Source organism: Salmo salar, chromosome 19 (genome assembly GCF_965601325.2).
Source record: "Salmo salar chromosome 19, fSalSal1, whole genome shotgun sequence".
Taxonomy (NCBI): Eukaryota; Metazoa; Chordata; class Actinopteri; order Salmoniformes; family Salmonidae; genus Salmo; species Salmo salar.
In genome coordinates this window covers 70,796,562-70,820,522 of record NC_138309.1, presented here as the reverse complement: position 1 = coordinate 70,820,522, position 23,961 = coordinate 70,796,562, and the positions used below count along the sequence as shown (strand labels likewise).

General features: G+C 43.3%; 1 protein-coding gene across 2 annotated transcripts in view; it reads right to left on the bottom strand.

Annotated features, from left to right (window-relative positions):
• The window catches only part of LOC106579423 (actin-binding LIM protein 1), a 108,855-nt gene that overhangs the window by 1,520 nt on the left and 83,374 nt on the right, over positions 1 to 23,961 (bottom strand). Inside the window, exons 7-14 of one of the 2 annotated variants that reach the window (XM_014159326.3) lie at positions 12,749 to 12,836; positions 12,471 to 12,535; positions 10,283 to 10,360; positions 9,105 to 9,263; positions 8,661 to 8,705; positions 8,479 to 8,511; positions 8,215 to 8,341; positions 683 to 805 (exon numbers count right to left, since the gene is read on the bottom strand). In XM_014159326.3, the coding sequence (XP_014014801.2) occupies positions 683 to 805; positions 8,215 to 8,341; positions 8,479 to 8,511; positions 8,661 to 8,705; positions 9,105 to 9,263; positions 10,283 to 10,360; positions 12,471 to 12,535; positions 12,749 to 12,836 (718 nt within the window). The remainder of the gene's footprint in view (positions 1 to 682; positions 806 to 8,214; positions 8,342 to 8,478; positions 8,512 to 8,660; positions 8,706 to 9,104; positions 9,264 to 10,282; positions 10,361 to 12,470; positions 12,536 to 12,748; positions 12,837 to 23,961) is intronic. The other variant, XM_082965930.1, reaches the window with a different exon arrangement.

Below are 23,961 nucleotides of genomic sequence, written 5' to 3'. Positions count from 1 at the left end.
AATTTGTTCTTAACTGACTTGCATAGTTAAATAAAGGTTAAACAAAAAAAATATATATCTTTTTTTAAATACAGTGAGACCAGCAGTTATTTGCATGACAATCACCGGCTGATGAAATGTAATGACAGCCCTAGTTACATCCTGTAGCCATGAGGTAATATGAGACCTATCCAAAGTATGCAGCCAGACATAATGGACATTGATCATTAAACCGGCAGAATGCCAGTAATGTGACTTGGGTGACATTTAGGTGCATGCATGGCCATCACTACTGCCAAATACAAACACTCAGAACAAAAATAGAATATTACATGGGCCAAAATGTCCAGAGGTCCAGTAAAGGTCTCTGGACATTTGATTGGTGTAAGTGAGCTGGGCTGCATGTCTATGTCATCTTATGACTTTGACAGCAGATGAGACGTCTCTAGCTTGGTCCCAGATCTCTTTGCCAGCCTATGGTCAGTTGGCAAGAAAAGCACAAACAGATTTTGGACAAGGGTACTCAGCTTCTGACAGCCGTTTTACATCAAATGTGCATGACTAAAGTATATAGGGGCTGGAGATGAGGGTAGAGACATGAGTTAAGCCATAGTCTGAGGCAGTAAGACTTGAATGAGGTGACATAGCTTGCCTGGGGAGTGGGGACAGTGGAGCGACGATGGGGTCTAAGGCCATGTCTTACCTTGGCTATGGGGAAAGAAGTGGTGTCTGAAAGGTGAGGTGGGACGGGAGTCACTATGGCTGGAGGAGCCCACACTGTTACTGCACAGGGCGGAGCAGAGCTTCTGCATGCCTGTCAAAGCTTCTGCAGGGGAGAGGGAGGGCAGGTGGGACAGAGCTGTTAGGAAGACATCATTACAGATGATGTGGAGGGGAGTTGGAGGAGGAAGACGGAGGTGTGGATGTGAAAAGGGAGTGAGACAGTCGGTAGACACACCATCACAGATAGACACAAGGAGGCAGGGAGGGAGGAACATAGGGGGGAAGAGTTAAAGGATAGGTAAGAGAGGAGACAGAGCCAGTGGATACACACCACCACAGTTAGGGAGGGAGAGGAGGTGAAAGAGGGTGAAGAAAAGAAGGGGATAAGGGAGAAAATCGGAATCATGTCAAAACTAGAAATTAAGAAACTTGAAATGAGGAGGAAGGACCATTTGAGTGAGATGGGGATAAGGAATAATGGACAAATTTGTATTATCGCTACATTAAAGTGGAACTGACAGCATTTTAGCAACATGAAATCTTATTAAAAATCTGTCCAGGAAGAATGACACATTTTTCTTTAAAAAAAAATGACAAGCGAACACTTACATGGTCATTTTCACATTTTCATACTTTCATAGAATGTTTGGTAATGACAGAGTAAGTCATTTGAGAAAATTTGATAGCAATATAGAGTGGGAAAGCAGACGTGTGTTTGGACAATTAACAGACATTGCAGTAAATAAAAGCTAATAAAAACATCTGTCTTGTCTAGGACCGGACTCAGACCGGTGCACCATAGCCAATCAGAGCTACAGTAGGCCTATATGCAAATAAGCCATTTCCCACATGGGGCTGCCATCAATCACTTTGAACTGGACTGTGTGTTCACAGGCAGTAGCAACAGCGTGACTTTAGATAATTAGAAAGCATTCGCCAAAAGCCACAAAATAAATTTACTGTAAATTCCGGACTATAAGCCGCAACTTTTTTCCCAGCTTTGAACCTCGCGGCTTAAACAATGACGCGGCTAATATATGGATTTTTCCCGCTTTCAATTTTTTTTCTTCCAAAAAAACACATTCTGTGACGTGCTCAGTTTTTGGGCGGCATGAAGCTTTAATTAGACCAATGAAATTGCTGAACGGGTTAAGGTCAAAGAACTTTTTTGTTTACTGTTTAGATTAAATCGAGCGCTCTCAAACTTACCATCATTCTGATTACGGTAGTCATTTTGTCACCCTTATCATGGAAAAGACACGGAGAAATGCATATGATGCAGCTTTCAAGTTGAAGGCGATTGATCTGGCTGTTGGAAAAGGAAATAGAGCTGCTGCACGGGAGCTTGGTCTTAATGAGTCGATGATAAGACGTTGGAAACAGCAGCGTGAGGAATTGACTCAGTGCAAAAAGACAACTAAAGCTTACTGCTAATTTTTAGTTACAAGCCGTGTTTCGTTAAAGCCTATTTATTTTTGTTACAAGCCGTGTTTCGTTAAAGCCTGTTGTCACGGCTCCTCCTCTGCAGTGCAGGGGCGGTTCCTCATGCAGGCAGAGGAGAGTCATTAGTGATTGGAGCCACCCGGGCTCAGGGTATAAAACTGCGCCGCCACCTCTCTCCCTCTCTCCCTCTCTCTCTCACTCCCTGTATGATCCTGTTTTGTTTGTTCCTTTGTAGGTTTATTTAGTTTCCACTCAGTCATGTCCACACACACATATTCACGCATCCATGCACCTTACATACACCTTACATTATGACATTTCCACACCTCATTCCTTCTTCTTTGTTTAGAGTTAATAGTTTTGTTTTACAATAAAGAACCTTTTGAATTGGCCTATACCTGTTGTTGATGTCCCCTCATTTTTGCCACAGGCTATGAGCCGGCCTGTGACACTGTGTAAAGTTCATTTGTTTCAATGTACCGGTAGGCACCTGCGGCTTATAGACATGTGCGGCTTATTAATGTTCAAAATAAAGAAAAATTACATTCAGTGGGTGCGGCTTATATTCAAGTGAGCTTAATAGTCCGGAAATTACGGTAATACCCTTGTTAGAACCAAGTATTTTGTTTATTTGTTATAATTCATTGGTAATGTATAAGTGAATAGGTTGGTTTACTTTTAAGTTTAAGTTTTGACCAATGAGGTCGCTTGTTAAGATGTGGTCAATGGGAGTTGACCTGGTTAACGGAAGGCCTGGGGAAAAAAGAGAGGGAGGGAGACGTTGAAAAGGATGGGCATTACATTATGACCGTTGGTGAAGAAAAATTATAAAATAAGAAAAATAGAACAAAACCCATACCTACCGAGTTTTGAAGGGAAATACCGATTTTATTTTATAAGAGAGTTGTTATAATTTTGTTAAGAAAGACTTAGTAAAGACTGAAGCTACCGTCTCACCGTGGAGGTATTTGACAGCCTCGAGGTTAGCCTAGCATCATGTGACACCGAGAGAGAATTGCTTGGGAAAGTTAACAAGTTCATGTTCCCATGGGATATCAGTTACTGCTAAGGAGTACTGTCTGCATTGATAGCTGTGCTTGCTGTGGATCTTGTGAGGAAACCTTCACGGAACTGCCATACTTCGCTGAGGGAATATCTACGAGTAGTGAGTAACCACAACGGTTGCTTTGGGACTTTATGCGTGTCGTAATTTTTTTTTTTAGCTCCAACGCTCGCCAATGGTGTCAGGGCTTTCAGAAGGATCGGAACAATACGCAGCGTGATCGTAGTCCCACATCTTTTATTAAATCGTGAAACTAATGCAATAAACAATAAACTTGAACTACAAAAACAAGAAAACTGTGACGCAGAGCAGGCATACACTACTCACAAAATTAATCACCCACAAAATACCAGTGGGACAAACATCAACTTAAATATGGCCTCCAATTAGAGACAACGACAACCGGCTGCCTCTAATTGGAGGTCATGCCAAACAAAAACTAACCTAGAAATAAAAAACTAGAAACTAAACATAGAAATACAAAAACAGACAAACACCCCCTGTCACGCCCTGACCCACTCTACCATAGAAAATAACAACTTACTATGGTCAGGACGTGACAAATGGGTTAAGCAAGTTCAAAATAATTTGGGCATGGGTTGTGCACGACTCATTGGGGTTTTATTAATTTTTTTTATTTTGATGTGGTGCTTTGAAAATGTAAAAATACACATCTTGAACCTTATGAATGTTGCCTTGGTGGAGTAATTTCCTGTTTAAATTACATTTAATGCATGGGAAAGCATATCCTTATACAATAACAAAAATCTATAATCATTCTATCTGAAGTTAATACCCTAGTTGTCATCACCCTAGATAGTTTACAATAGGGATTCTTATTGGAGATGTCCTTCTCACCTAACATCCCATGCGGTTGAGATATTCTATGTAAGGTAATATCGTGAGAGTCAAGTTTGAGCCTGGTGAGAGGATTACATACACATAGATTTCTGCAAATATGTAAATACCACAGGAGTCCTTGGAAACTTTACAGTCCTATTGATCAAACAACCATGAACAGGTAGGCTATCTATCTCTGTTACCTATGCACATCAACAACAGCAAGATCAACAACTAATGCTAGCAAGAGTGAGATTCGCTCAAATCCAACAAGGGAAGAGTAGATAAACTCTCTCAAACCTTTACGGCATGCTGACCGATAAATGATGAGAATTGCAGCCTGCTCGCCCTTCTGCAGCTTGCCTGCCAATGCATGCTTGTCCCAACTCACATTTTGACAACTAGGTGGGAAATTTCCTGCCCGCCCATTTGATCAATGCCAAATACATTTGACTGACAACTAAGAGATATGCTAACTGTGGATGACAGTTGTTCAAGTTCAGCATAGCTACCTAACAAAGTGATTCACATTTCTTGCAAGCTAACCAATTGACACCTGCATCTCTAGCTGTAGCCAACAAAAAACAATATGGGGTGGGCACTCACCCACTCGTCCAATGACATGACATCCTCCCAGCAGCTAGCTTGCTAACGTTAGGCTCTGTGTTTTCAGCTTGCTAAATAAAAGCTAGCCTATTAGCCACGTTATGACTGGCTTATGATCATTGCAACAAAGCCTCCTTCACTCACGCCGCCAAACTTACCCTAGTAAAACTGATTATCCTACCGATCCTCGACTTTGGCGATGTAATTTACAAAATAGCTTCCAATACTCTACTCAGCAAACTGGATGCAGTCTATAACAGTGCCATCCGTTTTGTTACCAAAGCCCCTTATACCACCCACCACTGCGACCTGTATGCGCTAGTTGGCTGGCCCTCGCTACATATTCGTCACCAGACCCACTGGCTACAGGTCATCTATAAGTCTATGCTAGGTAAAGCTCCGCCTTATCTCAGGTCACTGGTCATGATAACAACACCCACCTGTAGCACGCGCTCCAGCAGGTATATCTCACTGGTCATCCCCAAAGCCAACACCTCCTTTGGCCGCCTTTCCTTCCAGTTCTCTGCTGCCAGTGACTGGAACGAATTGCAAAAATTGCTTAAGCTGGAGACTTATATTTCCCTCACTAACTTTAAACATCAGCTAACCGATCGCTACAGCTGTACATAGTCCATCTCTAAATAGCCCACCCAATCTACCTACCTCATCCCCATATTGTTTTTATTTACTTTTCTGTGTCACGTCCTGACCAGCAGAGGGAGCAATTGTATTAGTTTTGGTCAGGACGTGGCAGGGTTGTGTGTTAAGTGTTGTGTTGGTGATTGGACTCCCAATTGAAGGCAGGTGTGTTGAGTTGCCTTTGATTGGGAGTCCTATATAGTAGTGTGTGTTTTTCTTTGGGGTTGTGGGTAATTGTTTCTTGTTTAGTGTGGTTGCACCTGACAGGACTGTTGGCTGTCAGTTTCCTTGTTTTTGTTTTTGTATAGTGTTCTTTCTAATTAAATTGAAGGAGGAATACTAACGCTGCTGCATTTTGGTCCATTTCTGAAGACAGCTGTGACATTCTGCTCTTTTGCACACCAGTATCTCTACTTGCACATCATCATCTGCTAATTTATCACTCCAGTGTTAATCTGCTAAATTGTAATTATTCCGCTACTATGGCCTATTTATTGCCTACCTCCTCACGCTGTATATAAACTCTTTTTCTCTGTTGTGTTATTGACGCTTGTTTATTCCATGTGTAACTCTGTTGTTGTTTGTGTCGCACTGCTTTGCTTTATCTTGGCCAGGTCGCAGTTGTAAATGAGAACTTGTTCTCAACTAGCGTACCTGGTTAAATAAAGGTGAAATAAAAAAAATAAAAATAAACAAATTGCCCTTGCTAGTTTGATTGTATTGACATTCTCAGTCTTCTTTACATTTGTCAGATTTTGTCCAAAATATTGAGTCATTGAAACTGAAACAGTGTATCCCGAATGGCTAGAGGCAGCAAACAATGTACCAGGACAGCTGTGATTTCTTTGTATTGCTGTGTGAGCCTACAAGACTGTTTGTCGTCCGTTATTAGTTTTCTTGTTTTTTGTTTCGTGTTAAATAACATGAGCATTCACATACCCGCTGCGCCTTGGTCCATCCATTACGACGACCGTGACAGAATCTCCCACCAACCACGGACCAAGCAGCGGAGGAAGGAGCAGCAGGTGGACTATCGGGAGTCGTGGACCTGGGAGCAGATTATAGCCGGAGGGGGCCCATGGAGGAAGGTTAAAGAGGACCGGGAATGTTACTGGGGTACACGGTTGGCGTTTAAACCTGAGAGGCAGCCCCAATAATTATTTTTGGGGGGGCACACGGGTAGTTTGGCGGGGCCAGGATTAAGCCCCAAGCTAAATCCCTGTGCTTTTTGGAGGCAACCTATTACTGGACAGGTCCCGTGCTTCGGAGTAATGCGCACTGCGTCGAGGCCAAGTATTTACAGGCCGGTGTGCGCGGTGCCAGCGCCCCGCATTTGCCAGGGGGAAGCGGGCATCCAGCCAGTAAGGGTGGAGCCAGTGCTGCGCTCGAGTCCGCCAGTGCATCAGCCCAGTCCAGTATGTCCTGTTCCCGTTCCTCGCACTAGCCTTGAAGTGCGTGTCTCCAGTCTGATACCTCCGGTACCAGCACCACGCACTAGGCTTCCAGTGCGTCAGGCCAGTCCAGTACGTCCTGTTCCCGCTCCTCGCACTAGCCTTGTGGTGCGTGTCCCTAGTCTGACACCTCCAGTACCAGCCCCACACACTAGGCTTCCAGTGCGTCAGCCCAGTCCAGTACGTCCTGTTCCCGTTCCTCGCACTAGCCTTGAAGTGCGTGTCTCCAGTCTGATACCTCCGGTACCAGCACCACGCACTAGGCTTCCAGTGCGTCAGGCCAGTCCAGTACGTCCTGTTCCCGCTCCTCGCACTAGCCTTGTGGTGCGTGTCCCTAGTCTGACACCTCCAGTACCAGCCCCACACACTAGGCTTCCAGTGCGTCAGCCCAGTCCAGTACGTCCTGTTCCCGTTCCTCGCACTAGCCTTGAAGTGCGTGTCTCCAGTCTGATACCTCCGGTACCAGCACCACGCACTAGGCTTCCAGTGCGTCAGGCCAGTCCAGTACGTCCTGTTCCCGCTCCTCGCACTAGCCTTGTGGTGCGTGTCCCTAGTCTGACACCTCCAGTACCAGCCCCACACACTAGGCTTCCAGTGCGTCAGCCCAGTCCAGTACGTCCTGTTCCCGCTCCTCGCACTAGCCTTGGGGTGCGTGTCCCTAGTCTATATTTGTTTTATATGGTTTTGAGTGTGTGTTTATGTAGAGGGGCGTTTTATTTATGTTTCCGGGGTTTTTGGTTTAGTTCTATGTTGTACAGTTCTATGTCTGTTTCTAGGGTGTTTATTTCTATGTTTAGTATTTGGGATTGGGGCCTTCAATTGGAGGCAGCTGGTTATCGTTGCCTCTGATTGAAGGTCCTATAATTAGGAGTTTGTTTGTTTTGGGGATTGTGGGAGATTGTTCTTTCTATTGCTGTGTGAGCCTACAAGACTGTTTGTCGTCCGTTATTCGTTTTCTTGTTTTTTGTTTCGTGTTAAATAAAATGAGCATTCACATACCCGCTGCGCCTTGGTCCATCCATTACGACGACCGTGACAGGTAGGCTGTCATTAAAAATACGAATTTGTTTTTAAATGACTTGCCTAGTTAAATAAAGGTTAGATAAAATAAAAATAATAAAATAAATATAATGGCTTATTCATGACAGTTATTATAAAGTGTTACCAGAGTGGTCAGTGAAGAGTAAAGATATAGGAGGACAGCAACAGAGCAGCTGCAGTGGGGAGTTAAGATTAAGGTGGGGTTAAGAAAGAGTGACAGGCATGAATGATACTCCTGTGAGATGTGAACAAGTGGTATTATGTTCTTGTTAAAATAGTCAAGGAAGAGTGTTGAGGCAGTGCCTACTGTACATCTCAGACTATTTTAAATTATTTCACCTGTGTAACCTGTAAAGACTAACAATACAAACCATACATGCATGCATGCGCGCACGCACACAAACATGCGTTTGCACACACACCTCTCACCTGGTCTGTGAAAATGCTGTGGTGAGCGTGACAACGGGGTGTAACTATGACGATTGTAGACAGGCGAGCCGATGGAGCCCTGACTGGTAGACCTCTGAAGGATGTGTTCCCTCATGTCATAGCAGCTCTACAGGGACAACACAGTTACATCACCTGTCAATCACTATCAACCCATAGTCAAGAGCTTCCTTTCATTGTAATTCGATCTGAACGTTTGCAGCTAAACATGTACAGTGTATTACTGTGTAATGCAGTACCACCTACAGCGGATGATGTAGGTGACATGTTTCTTGAGGACTGAAAGAAAAAAATGTTTTGTCTTTATTTCAAGCTAACTTAGCTAACAATCCTGACCATACTGTAAGCAAAGAAACACCATACAACATACTTTAAGCACACACCAACACCATGTTATCATCAATGAGAATAGTTGGTGGCTGTCTTACCTTGTCATCTGGCATGGGGGAACGCTCCCTTCTCGCAGTATGGAGCTGTAGACACAGAAAAATGACTGAGCACTCTCGTGTCAATAATAGGTTTCCTTTATAAGGGTGAGTTTGCCATGAACCTGAGTGTGACATTAACACTAGACTTTGGATCCTTGAAAAAGCACTGTATAATTATAATGTATTATTATTACTAAATACGGAATGTACACAAAGTGTTAGCCTTCCACCCTGCAACAACAGACATATTTATTGCCTGACACATGACTCTCTGGGGGGGAGAGATGGAGAAAATTGATATGATTTAGGATAATATAATTTATGCATCACAGCTGTTTTCTCTCAAACCAATACTTACCCGGCACAGCTTGCAACTTCAGAATGAGGCCTTGTTCATTTCAACATGACACGTCACACACGCACATACACGTTCATGCAAATTACCTCTCCCACACTCTCCCTCCTCTCCTCCCTCTCATCAAGGGACAAGGTGTACAAAGGCTCATAGGTAATCAGATCAGGGCGGTCTATGTCATAAATGGCTTTGACTTTGGGAATGGCGGCTAGGTCCCTGTATTCAAGGATCTCATTGTCTACTTTTGCCTAGGGACACAGACAGACAGACCGACACATACATAGAGACAGAGCGAGAGAGGTTATACACAACTAAAAGCACACATCTACTGCAAAGAGTTAACACTAGCCAGTATTAGGGCAGCTAAAAAGTTCCTCTATAGACCCTGACCACTGGGTCTATAGGGTTAGAAGGATTACTTTATTATTTATAATATTATTTATTATTTTATATTTATTTATTATTATTACTTTACTTTAGATGTAAGGCTGAACAGAAAATGTATGTATCGGTAAGAATAAAGTCTACGACTAACATGCTGACCAGACCGGACGCGTCGCGTGCGCGAGCGTTGCAAAATAAATGTATACATGTTATTCAATCATTGCACTCACACTGCTCGCGAGCGTCTGCGTGGTAAGGCGCTAAAATAGAACTTGGTTCTATTTGTGACACTGGACCGCTGCAAGTCCTGCCTCTCCCATCTCCTCATTGGTTTTTAGGAACATATACCCACGTGCCATCTCCTCATTGGTTTTTAGGAGCATATACCCACGTGGGTGATTGCAAGATGAACTGAGGTCCACACTCCAGTCGGTTGTGGTAATGCACCTTTTAATGTCCAAAGAAGAAGAAGCCTGAAGGAGGAGCAATTACTAGAAAACAAACGTTAACCCTTTATTCTGTGGATTAGTCTGTGCTTTTCTGGTAAAATAACAACCCAATGTTTATATTCCAGGACAAATTAGCTAGCAAATTTGCCATAAATGTTTAATGCTTTTCAACCTGTCCTCAAATTAATATAATTGGTTCAGAGTTTGTTTTAATAATTCAACCTGCGTGTCCTGATGGCGTCTGGTGTGGGGGGACAAAATCAACATGCGCGCAATGCCACACGCGATCTGGTCAGCATGTTAGACAAAGTTTACACATGGAATGACGATTTATCTTAAGCTTCCCTAGGGAAGATGTGGCCTATAAAAAAATATAAGCAGTACATCCAGCCCAGTATGTGTGTGAGGGTAGTTGTATGGTAGACAGAACTCACATATATGGTATGACCTGGTGAGCCATGTATGCTTGAACCAGGTCTGGAACAGATACTCTCAGATGACGACCTTGAAGGCTGCAAAAGGAGAACAGAAAAGGAAGTCAAGACAACATCCCAACAACCTCTTGATGAGTTTTATAGGTGTTGGATCAAAGTTGCTACAGTATTGTGTTCGCCTCAATTTGCAAATGAGGAATGAAATTTGTCCACTCAATCACTGCTTCGTCAAAAGGAGGGGAAAATAAGAATTCATCAGGCCGTCATTTTAAAGAAAAAAATGTCTTAATTGACTCGCCTGGATAAATAAAGGTTCAATAAAGAAAAGACAGTTTAACACCTAACTTTGTTTTTGAAATTCCACCACATTGTCACATGACAAGTAGATTCAATCTTTAAATAAAATACAAACACATTATCTTGCAATGATGTCATTCATTTGCCTCTTGCAAAGTGATTGAGGGCATTTGCATTGTGACTTAGTAATGTCCTTAACACTGTAAATACCACATGCATTCCCATGGGAAATTAATTTCAGATGAAAACAACAGTCCTGAATTAATGTATTGATTGACATGAATCATGTTTTCACAACCACATGGTTACTATAAATGGGGGCTTTGTAAAGAGTTTTAGGGTGAAAACAACCATCACTTTATATCGTTTGATATTTATCTTCATGGCTCAAATTACAGGGGTGGCTGGGTGCCCCCATAACAAATTGGGTGTCCTCAAGAGACATTGGGGATCCCCAAAAGTAAATGTATAATTTGAACCATTTTTATGTCTACTTCTCAAATATGTCCTTGTCTTTAGCCCTTACTCCTTCCACATGAGTGTGTCAGAGAGGGGGCTGTGCTTTGCCTCCTCTCCAACCTGACTTAGATGGAGCCCATTCAGCGGTCCAAGTCTCAGCTCACCAGGGATGGGGTCAATTCCATTTCAATTCAATCAATTACGGAAGTGAACTGACATTTTAATTCCAATAAAAATTAGAATTTTTCATTTGGAATTTCAGTTAATTCAATACCTCATGAATTGACTGAAATGAAATGTAATTGACCCCAAACCTGCAGCTCACACGCACACAACCACCACAGAGTGTGGGACACACACTACATACAGAGGTAGACATAAGAAAGACAAAGGTTAAAGGGGAGGTGTCTGTAGGTGTCTGTGCAGCCTAAAGATACATTTTAGCCGCCTAAAAACCAGTAACACAGACACAGCCAATCTCGGTTTGCTCCCTACCCCTTCTTTTTAGCCCCAACTCTTTGATGTTTGCAGATCTGAGAGGTCTGGTAGGTATAGGCCGTGTAGTGGTGGAGCTTCCACCATACTCTTCTGTAGGGCTGCATCACCACCTGTTATGGCAACTGCATCGCCATCAACCACATGGCTCTCCAGAGGGTGGTGCATCACCGGGGGCACGCTGCCTGCCCTCCAGGACATTTACAGCACTCCGTGTTGAAGGAAGGCCAAGCAGATCTTTAAATACCTCAGGCACCCAAGCCACAGTCTGTTCACCCTACTACCATCTAGCAGACAGAGACGGTAGAGGCGCGTCAGCTGGGACAGAGACTGAGAAACAGCTTTCATGACCAGGCCATCAGACTATTGAACAACCATCACTAGCCTGTCTGGTACTCAGTCCTGCACATTGAGAATAATGTCCCATGTATAAAGTCATTGAATACTGGTCACCTCATTCTTTTTATATACTGTTGTTTACTCACTGTGTCTGTATATACTGTATTCTCGACATATCTCATCCTAATATACTGTACATACCATTTTCTTTTCAAAATTATATACTGTCTATAGCCACCACGTATTTATATTCTCAAACATGCTCACTCTAATATATCTACTTTGGATTGTTATTTCTTGATTTTTTTGTTTGGATTTTTTATTTTTGTGTGTATTTGCGAGACATTCTACTGTACTTTTGGAGCTAGTAACATAAGCATTTCGCTGCACCTGCTATAAGACCTACAAATCTGTGTAAGCGACCAATCAACTTCAACGTTTTGATGTATTACTTACACATCTGCACACATCGAAGGTTTAGGTCCAATGGGAAGGGGTATGGGGAGCAAATTGGGACTGGCTGACACAGAAGAGACACTTGCACAATGCAAACAAGGTAAAGGTACAAGAGGTCATTCATGTCCAGATAGATTCCTACCTGTTCCCTCTGTTGCTCCTCTGTTCTGGTTGTGTTCTTACAGCCAGGGTGCCATACGGTTGATCCTGTGGAACAGAACAGAGACAGATGGTCTTAGAGAACAAAGACATCCAAACCTAACCTGGTCCCAGATATGTTTGTGCTATCATGCCAACATGTATGTTCAAACCTAAGAGTTGGCAATACAGCAGATCTGGGACCAGGCTAAACCAACCCAGCTATACTGTAATAACCCTCAAAATGCTTCAATCATAACGTCAGCCCATCTAGCTACTTACCTTGCAGGTACATCTCTTCCCCTTCTGTGAACATCTGGTTGCACCTGCTGCATCGTGCACAGCTGGGATGGTAGTGTTTGTCCCCTGCCTAGAAACAACACACACACAAAACACACGCTCAGATATCATTAAGGACTTCAGGTAAAAGTAGGTATTGGAAAAATAGTTAAGGACACACAGAGAGAACAGAACATAGTGAAAAGTATATCAAACAATAAGACCAGACCAATGCCCAAAATATTAATTCAAAAATAAAGAAAACAATATTCAGAATGCAACTTACTTTCAAATATCTATGCCCAGAGAATCACAAACTACATAGTTCACTCACCACATAAATAATGAAATACAATAAAATCTGGAAATAAGTTACTGAACACAAAATCATATACAGTTGAAGTCGGAAGTTTACATACACTTAGGTTGGAGTCAATAAAACTCATTTTTCAACCACTCCACAAATTTATTGTTAACAAACTATAGTTTTGGCAAGTCGGTTAGGACATCTACTTTGTTGTGCATGACACAAGTCATTTTTCCAACAATTGTTTACAGACAGATTATTTCACTTACAATTCACTGTATCACAATTCCAGTGGGTCAGAAGTTTACATACACAAAGTTGACTCTGCCTTTAAACAGCTTGAAAAATTCCAGAAAATGATGTCATGGCTTTAGAAGCTTCTGATAGGCTAATTGACATCATTTGAATCAATTGGAGGTGTACCTGTGGATGTATTTCAAGGCCTACCTTCAAACTCAGTGCCTCTTTGCTTGACATCAAGGGAAAATCAAAAGAAACACCTCAGATAAAAATATGTAGATCACAAGTCTGACTCATCCTTGGGAGGTACAAAAGTATCTATATCCTGTCACGTCCTGACCAGCAGAGGGAGTAATTGTATTAGTATTTGGTCAGGATGTGGCAGAAGGGTATTTGTTTTGTATGGTTTAGGTTGAGTGTGAATTTTGTAGGGGTGTTTGATTTATTATTTCCGGGTTTTGGTTTATGTTCTATGTTTTGTATTTCTAGGTTCATTCTAGTTCTTTGTATTTCTATGTCTAGGTAATTGGGTGTTGGACTCTCAATTGGAGGCAGGTGTTTTTATTGCCTCTGATTGAGAGTCCTATATATAGGTATGTGTTTTGTTTGTAGTTTGTGGGTAGTTGTATTTCGCACTGCTGTGAGTATTAGCCTGTGAAACTGTCGGTCTGTCATTCTTTGTTTTCTTGTTTTTCTGTGTTCACATCTATTTAATAAAATATAATGATGAACATGCAACCCGCTGCGCCTTGGTCCTATCTACATAACGACAGCCATTACATATCCACAGTAAAATGAGTCCTATATCGGCATAACCTGAAAGGCCGCTCAACAAAGAAGAAGCCACTGCTCCAAAACCGCCATAAAAAAGCCAGACTACGGTTTGCAACTGCACATGGGGACAACGATCGTACTTTTTGGAGAAATGTCCTCTGGTCTGATGAAACAAAAATAGAACTGTTTGGCCATAATGACCATCGTTATGTTTGGTGGAAAAAGGGGGAAGTTTGCAAGCCGAAGAACATCATCCCATCCGTTAAGCACGGGAGTGGCTGCATCATGTTGTGTCGGTGCTTTGCTGCAGGAGGTAATGGTGCACATCACAAAATAGATGGCATCTTGAGGTAGGAAAATGATGTGGATATATTGAAGCAACATCTCAAGACATCAGTCAGGAAGTTAAAGCGTGGTCGCAAATGGGTCTTCCAAATGGACAATGACCTCAAGCATACTTCCAAAGTCAAGCTTTTGGAGTGGCCATCACAAAGCCCTGACCTCAACCCTATAGAAAATTTGTGGGCAGAACTGAAAAAGCGTGTGCGAGCAAGGAGGCCTACAAACCTGACTCAGTTACACCAGCTCTGTCAGGAGGAATCGGCCAAAATTCACCCAACTTATTGTGGGAATTTTTACTACGATAACATGTCAGGAATTGTGAAAAACTGAGTTTAAATGTATTTGGCTATGGTGTATAAAAAACTTCTGACTTCAACTGTATAAACATGTATTTCTAGTACTTATAGTACCAGTCAAAAGTTTGGACACACCTACTCCTTCCATGATTTTTCTAAATGTTTTACTATTTTCTACATTGTAGAATAATAGTGAAGACATCAAAACTATGAAATAACACATATGGAATCATGTAGTAACCAAAAAAAGTGTTATTATATTATATATTTGAGATTCTTCAAAGTAGCCACCCTTTGCCTTCATGACAGCATTGCACACTTGGCATTCTCTCAACCAGTTTCATGAGGTAGTCATCTGGAATGCATTTCAATTAACAGGTGTGCCTTGTTAAAAGTTCATTTGTGGAATTTCTTTCCTTCTTAATGCATTTGAGCCAATCAGTTGTGTTGTGACAAGGTAGGGTTGGTATACAGAAGATAGCCCTATTTGGTAAAAGACCAAGTCCATATTATTGCAAGAACAGCTCAAATAAGCAAAGAGAAATGACAGTCTCTCATTACGTTAGGACATGAAGTTCAGTCAATACGGAAAACTTCAAGAACTTTTAAAGTTTCTTCAAGAGCAGTCACAAAAACCATAAAGCACTATAATGAAACTGGTTCTCATAAGGACCTCCATAGGAAAGGAAGACCCAGAGTTACCTCTGCAGCAGAGGATAAGTTCATTAGAGTTAACTGCACCTCAGATTGTAGCCCAAATAAATGCTTCACAGAGTTCAAGTAACCGACATCTCAACTGCGTGAACCAGGCCTTCATGATCGAGTTGCTGCAAAGAAACCACTACTAAAGGACACCAATAAGAAGAGACTTGCTTGGGATACCTCTTCTTTTTATCTGCGCATTCCTGAGAGGATTCTCTTGGTAAAAGCTCTATGTTAGAGTGTATACGTGCAGATGTATACCCAGATATCAATAGCATAGAGAACCTTGCTAGCTAGCCTCTCTATCTGGGTGCTCTGCTGTCCCTCCACTCGGTTTGGTATGTGGCATCTTGTTTGGCTTTAATGACAGTGTACCAACCTGGGTGATACTCGTATTGCGGTGTGGAGGGCTTGTTCTAGTTGTCTTTGTCTTGGTTTGTCCACCGGTACTCTCCCGGTTTTCATTTAGCCCTCGGGCTCCACGCCTACCCTTGCCAAGATCGGGAGCCTTTGTATGTTTCCCTCTGGCGGACTTGCAGTTCTCCCCTTGAGAGTGAGCAACGTGACGCAAGGCGCACCACGTTTATCTCTAACAGGGCGCAGCCATTGTGTCTAGAATCTTATGTGTTCCACGGTGAACAAGCTATGCAAAGTAACTAACTTAATGAGAGTTGACCATTGCAGGACTAAGTACTAAGTTGCTAAACACACTTCCCTTACATCCTGCCAACTTAAACCCCAACAAATAAGCAAGAATAAGCTTATACGTGGTGTGAGTTACAGCCGACCCACACATATAAAGATAGGACTAAGCTATAAACGTGTGCGAGTTCCCATGCTCTCCCCGCACTGTCAGGCAGTTCACACTCCATTTACATCTCCTATGCTTCTGATAGTGTATGACTCAAGGCAGATACTGTAGGTACGTAGTAATTTTCACTATTATACAATATTGCGCAGTGTGTCCTATAGACATAGTATATTACACTGTTGGCTTAACATTTCTAACTTTGGATCACGCGCAGAGAGCGGTTAGAGAACCCAACAGTTATCTGGCCTGCATCGCTTTTGGAGAATGCATGCACATAGCACGCCTGGAGGGGATGAGGGCCACAGTACAGTCCTCCTCCACTGATGATTGCATTCCCCCCTCTGGGTGTGGTGCGTCGTCGCAGTGGCACCCCTTTGGCCACTTTTGGCTTCAGTGGTGATCTCACACCGCCATCTCTGGCTGGCACAGTCTAAACTGCCACCGCCAGTTCAGGAAACATTCTTGGAGCTCCCCCTCACACCAGGTTCACCCTTTGGGCCAGGGGTTGTCAACATCATACAGCAGACTACAAAACTGCCAGCCCTAACGCCGCGCCTCGGAGGAACTGAAAGACAAGGCCGCATGTCTCGAAAGCTCTCCAGCAACATCTTGGCCCTCCTCTTCCCCCGCCGAAACAGCAGGGGCAGGGAAATGGGAGCCAACGTTTTACACCCCGACAGCGCAAGGACAGGGGCCATGACCACATTTACAAGCAGTAGACATTGCTAAAAGGGGTGCGCCTCAGCAGCTCTTTTGATGTGCTGGCGGTCGGCCTCAGCCGTCTCTCCCAGGCCCAAAGGGCAAACTGGGAGAAGTGGGTCGAGTCCCCCTGGGTACCAGACACAGTCCTGGATGGGTACAAACTCCAGTTCCGATGCTGACAGCCGCCATACAGGGGTGTCTCTGTGACAGACGGAGTGAGGAAGGAGGCGTTCCGGCCTCACTTCTGAACATGGACGCAATCAGAAAAGTAGAGGCGTTAGAACGGCTAAGTGGGTTCTGCTCCACGTATTTCATAATTCCGAAAAGGGTGGAAGTTTCCGGCCGATCCTGGACCAGCAAATGTTTAAAGGAGCACAGGTTCAAGATGCTCTCACCAGCGCGGGTGATGCAGGCCATCTCGAGCGGCCTATGGTTCACCACGCTCAACCTGAAGGATGCGTACTTCCATGTTCCTGTTCACTGAAATCACTGGAAGTACCTCAGATTGGCCTTAGAAGGAGAGGCTTACGAATTCCCGTTCACATTCACAAAGTGCATGGACGCAGTTCTAGCGCCTCCCGCGTCCCAGGGAATTCTAGTGCTGAACTACTTGGATGACTGGCTGGTGTGTGCTCAATCAAGAGAGCAAGCCACAACAGACAAGGATAATCTTGAAGCACATTTAAGACCTGGGCCTCACCCTAAACAGGGAGAAGAGCAACTTGACTCCCTCACAAACGGTGGTCTTCCTGTGAATGTTGATCGACTCAACTCTTATGAGAGCACGACTCCCTCAGGTGAGAGTAGAAAAGATACAGACCAACCCCAACCGTTTCCGGTTCGGACGAGCCGTGTCTGTGTTAGCGTGCCAGAAGTTACTCGTCCTACTCACTTCGGCATCTCTGTTAATTCCACTAGACCTTCTCCAGCTCAGGCCAACCCAGCTACGGTTCAACTCTCACCATCTGCACCAGAGACGACATATATTGTCATCTGTCGGTGACGAATGCATGTGTGAGGACTCTGTTGAAGCGACACTCCCACTCCTTCCTGTCAGAGGGAGTGATACTGAACAGTCCACCGCAGGGAGTTAGTGTGCACCGATGCCTCGGTAGCGGGTTGGGGGGCAGTGTTCAGAGGCATGACAGCAAGTGGACGCAGGAGCCCCCCATAGAGTGGCTAGCACATCAATGTGCTGGAGCTCAGGGCGGTTGGCCTGGCCTTCCAACAGTTACCGCCCTACTTGGAGAGGAAGTATGTCCTGGTTAGATCAGACAACACCACAGTAGTGGTGTATATCAATCACCAGGGGGACTAAGATCACGGCACCTCCATGAAATGGCTCGGGAGCTCTGGCTGTGGGCCCAGACCCACTTAGCATCACTGTGAGCAGTACACATCCCCGGGTCCTGAAACATGTGGCAGACATGCTCTCGAGAGATGCCCCACTGGAGGGGGACTGAAGTCTACACCCTCAGTTGGATCTGTTTGCATCTCAGGAGAACACTCATTGCCCCAGTTGGTTCTTGATGTTGGACCCTCAGGCTCCTGGGTCTGGACGCCCTCTCTCACGATTGGCAGGCAATGAGACTGAGTTCCCACCATTTCCCCTGATCAGGACTTGGCCTCTGAGAGGTATAAATTGACCAATCTAGGCATTCAGGACAATGTGGTGAACACGTTGCAGAATGCCAGGGCTTCCTCCACCAATGCGTCATATCAAATGCAGTGGGCATATTCTGTACTTGGTGTGAGGGTCATAATGTTGCCCTCGAGTCATGTGATGTACAAACAGTTTGACATTCTTTACAATCACTGCTTGATGTGGGCAAGCAGCATCCACTTTGAGAGTTTATTTAGCTGCAATCTCGGCATGGCATGACGATGGCCACCCTTAGCTCTTTATGAAGGGAGTTCGATGCCTGCGTCCAGGGAAGGCCTGTTCCATGCCAAGCTGGAACCTTGAAGTAGTGCAACGGCAGCTATTTAACAAGGGACTAATCTTACTCGGAATGTCTCGTGCTGCGTGGAAGGTTACCATTTTGGAGTGCTCTGAATGGCACACATAACCAGGGTTACAAACGTAACCTTCGATGTAGTATACTGTATAATGTGTAGTATACCGTATAATGTAAGTATAAGGAGTTTAAATTTCCATTAACATATTGCAGGTGCATACAGTAACTTGTGGGGGTTCATGCAACTTGCGGGGGTTCAGTAACTTGCGGGGGTTCCCTCAATTTTAGAAACAGGTCAATTTGACCACCCGCAATAATAAAGCTTCTTTTCTCACTCCTCTCTTTTTTAACAAAACCCTTAATTCTGTGAGATAACTTGTAACAAATAAATAAATATGTTCATATTTAACACGGTCAATTCATGAGCACAAATAAGAATTACATAGAAAAGGATAGCCTATTTTTCAAATTGAGGTTTCTGTGACGAGATGCGCTGTCACGATCACTGTCCTCGAACTCCCTGTCATAGATCAGCCAAGGCGCAGCGTGCTGGTAATTCTACATACTTTATTTGTGAACCCGAACAAAACAAGAAACAGGTGAAAACAGAAAGAAATGTGTCGTTCTGGGGCTGCTCAAAGGCAGCTACACAAAAACAAGATACCACAACACAAGGAGGGGAAAAAAGCTGCCTAAGTATGGTTCCCAATCAGAGACAACAATAGACAGCTGCCTCTGATTGGAAACCATACCTGGCCAAAACACAGAAACAAAATACATAGAATGCCCACCCCATATCACACCCTGACCTAACTAAACAGAGAAAAACGTCTCTCTCAGGTCGCATCTAGCTTGTGAGCGCGAAAAACAAGTAATAATTGGTAACGGTTATATTGGGCTCATATTTGTGAGTTCAAAGAGAACTTTAGTAGTATTATAAATATTGGAACAACTGGTTTATAGTAGGCTACAGAATTAGAGAAGGTATGTTAATCTGAACCTCAGGCAATAGGCTTAAACAAGCCTGTTTCTCTTTCCCAGTCAGAGGTAGCCTGCCTGTCTCACAGACTGACCAGCAGCAGCAACCTATCTTCCTTATTTATGTTTAGAAAACAAATGTGAAGGCCAAAATTGTGAGGGGAAAGCTCTTTTTTTTGCAACCTAATAATCACCCTAAGAATACTTCCAGAACTACCTTTATTATCGTCAAGTCTATATTAGGTTATGAGCCAGCAATGTTAAGGGGCGTTTTTCCCCTCGTCATTTCTCCGTCAACACTCCATATTACAGAACAAAATTTGGCACACCGGTTGAGAACTCAATTCCCTAAATGGTTAGCAGATGGCTCTGTGATCCACTCGCTAGAAATGTAGAATTCACCCACTCTTTGTTATTTGTTTCGTTAGTTGACGTTGTAACATTACTTGCTAGCTAGCCAGGCTCCTGTGTTCACGTCTCGTCCGACCAGCCCAGCTATTGCACAAGTTGGCTAACTGTTAACGTTAGCTGGCTAGCTAACTAACTCGTTGTGACAACATTGGCCCTCAACATACTTCTTTTGTTCTATTATCTCAGACATATTCACAATTAAATTCAAGACATGAACTATTTAACATGAAGGCATGAGCACAGATCAGCTACATTCATTTAGTTGCATCAAATCGACCTCTCCACCATAGCTAGCTAATGTTAGTTACGTTAACTAATCAAACCAATGATGCCTCAAATGACATACAATAGCATAATGCCGCAACATGTTCATCAAACAGAAGTAGAATGTTATAGCTATGTCTATTCTTACCTTGATTGTCGGTATTACCTACTCCTTGGCCATATCTTCAATATTATTAGGAGTCTCATCACAAAATCATACAAGTATCTATGCAATGTTGGTCTGCACTAAGATGGCTGTTGACTGATGTTGCCTGATTTAGGCTCACTTTCTGACAATTGTGTAATTAATAAACAACTTCACTATTGAAATGCAAGCAACAGATGAGACCAGTTACAGGAAGTATTACAATACCAAAACATAAATAACATAACAATATTTCACTTAAGTCAACCTTACCAACATGATTGTAATACATTTACATTTAAGTCATTTAGCAGACGCTCTTATCCAGAGCGACTTACAAATTGGTGCATTCACCTTATGATATCCAGTGGAACAACCACTTTACAATAGTGCATCTAAATCTTTTAAGGGGGGGGGGGGTTAGAAGGATTACTTTATCCTATCCTAGGTATTCCTTAAAGAGGTGGGGTTTCAGGTGTCTCCGGAAGGTGGTGATTGACTCCGCTGTCCTGGCGTCGTGAGGGAGCTTGTTCCACCATTGGGGTGCCAGAGCAGCGAACAGTTTTGACTGGGCTAAGCGGGAACTGTGCTTCCTCAGAGGTAGGGAGGCGAGCAGGCCAGAGGTGGATGAACGCAATGCCCTTGTTTGGGTGTAGGGCCTGATCAGAGCCTGAAGGTACGGAGGTGCCGTTCCCCTCACAGCTCCGTAGGCAAGCACCATGGTCTTGTAGCGGATGCGAGCTTCAACTGGAAGCCAGTGGAGAGAGCGGAGGAGCGGGGTGACGTGAGAGAACTTGGGAAGGTTGAACACCAGACGGGCTGCGGCGTTCTGGATGAGTTGTAGGGGTTTAATGGCACAGGCAGGGAGCCCAGCCAACAGCGAGTTGCAGTAATCCAGACGGGAGATGACAAGTGCCTGGATTAGGACCTGCGCCGCTTCCTGTGTGAGGCAGGGTCGTACTCTGCGAATGTTGTAGAGCATGAACCTACAGGATCGGGTCACCGCCTTGATGTTAGTGGAGAACGACAGGGTGTTGTCCAGGGTCACGCCAAGGTTCTTAGCACTCTGGGAGGAGGACACAAGGGAGTTGTCAACCGTGATGGCGAGATCATGGAACGGGCAGTCCTTCCCCGGGAGGAAGAGCAGCTCCGTCTTGCCGAGGTCATCAGCACTATTCATATTAACCTAATGGACCTCCTTAGCCTGTTGGGGCTAGGGGGTAGCCTTAATCCCCCAGTTGGGATTGCTAGCAAGGCATAAATTCAAAACATCAAAAATCTAATAATTTCAATTTCTCAAACAATCAACTATTTTACACCATTTAAAAGATAAACATCTCCTTAATCTAACCACATTGTTCGATTTTCAAAGAGGCTTTACGGCGAAAGCATAAAGTTAGATTACGTTAGGACAGTACATAGCCAAAAAAGTACAAACATCCATTTTCAATTCAAGGACAGGCGTCACCAAAAGCAGAAAACCAGCTAAAATGATGCACTAACCTTTGACAATCTTCCTCAGATGACACTCCTAGGACATTATGTTATACAATACATGCATTTTTGTTCCATCAAGTTCATATTTATATCCAAAAACAGCATTTTACAGTGGCAGAATTTTTTTTCTCCCTCAAATGCTTCCGGTAAATCAGGTTACAATTTATAAAAGTACTATTCGAAAACATTGGTAAATTATAATATTGTCATTCAAAGAATTATAGATTAACATCTCGTAAATGCTACCGCATTGCCAGATTTCAAAATAACTTTACTGGGAAATCAGACTTTGCAATAAACAGGGTCCTATGCTAAGAACATGCTAAGAACAATAGGCTAGGATATACAGGTTAGCACCATCTAATATCAAAAATACTATTGTTAATAATCCCTTACCTTTGATTATCTACATCAGAAGGCACTTCCAGGCATCCCAGGTCCACAACAAATATGGTTTCTTTTGACAAAGTTCATAATTTATGTCCAAATAACTCCAAATTGTTCCATGTTGTTAGGCGTTCAGTAGGCTCCTCAAAAGTAGGGCGGGGGGGGAAGTCAAAACGAAAAGTAAAAAAAAAAAATATCTATTTACGTTCGTTCAAACATGTCAAACGTTGTTTAGCATCAATCTTTAGGGCAATTTTTAACGTGAAACATCAGTAATATTTCAACCCGACCTCTCCTATGTCTTGAAAACCGTTTTTGATAAATGTCTCGCCTCACATGCATGCGCAGGTGCGCACAATAATGAAGTGACGACATCCCAGGGACGTCAACTTCTCTTCCTTGTCATCCGGTCTCTGTTCATCATAGACACTTCAAACAACTTTATAAAGATCGTTGACATCTAGTGGAAGCCGTAGGAAGTGCGAAATTAATCCTTTGTCACTGTGTGATCTATTAGCAATGACTCGAATATAGTACAGCCACAAAATTCTCATTTCCTGCTTGTATTTTTCTCAGGTTTTTGCCTGCCATATGAGTTTTGTTATACTTACAGACACCATTCAAACAGTTTTAGAAAATTCAGAGTGTTTTCTATCCAAATCTGTTAATAATATGCATATCCTAGCTTCTGAGTTGGTGTAGGAGGCAGTTAAAAATGGGCACATATTTTTTTCAAAATTCTCAATACTGCCCCCTAGCCCCAACAGGTTTTAACACAAACAAGTAATTTTTTTCTCTCACTTTATTTTAAATGATCATGTAATGGTGAATGAATCACACATTGTTTATGTGGTAGCTACAAGCTGTCTGTGTTTACATCCCTCTCAGTCCATAGGGCAGCTCACAATTGGCCCAGCGTCGTCCGGGTTTGGCCGGTGTAGGCCGTCAATGTAAATAATAATTTGTTCTTAACTGTCTTGCCTAGTTAAATAAAGGCTACATTACCAAAGATGGCTATAGAAGAGGGAGATAAGTTACAAAAAAAGGGTGGGTGGGACTAGGTGGAGTTTCAGATCTCTTGGAGAGTTACCCTCATGTAGCTTATCCACCCACTAGTTATTAGAATCAGGTGCACTACATTAGGGTTGGAGAAAACCTACAAGACGGTAATCTGTATCTGATTATGCTGGATCTTATGTCGAGTCTGTTGATTCCATCTTCTTCTGGTCATCCTCATCATGGTACTCAGGGGCCTGATTGGTGTCACACTTTTTCCCCAGCTAACACATCTGATTAAACAAATTGCATTCCGAGAACTAGAGTTACCCATCTCTAGTAGACCATCACCATGATCACTTGAAAAACAAAAATATTGTCACAATTACTTCGTTTGCAAACTGTA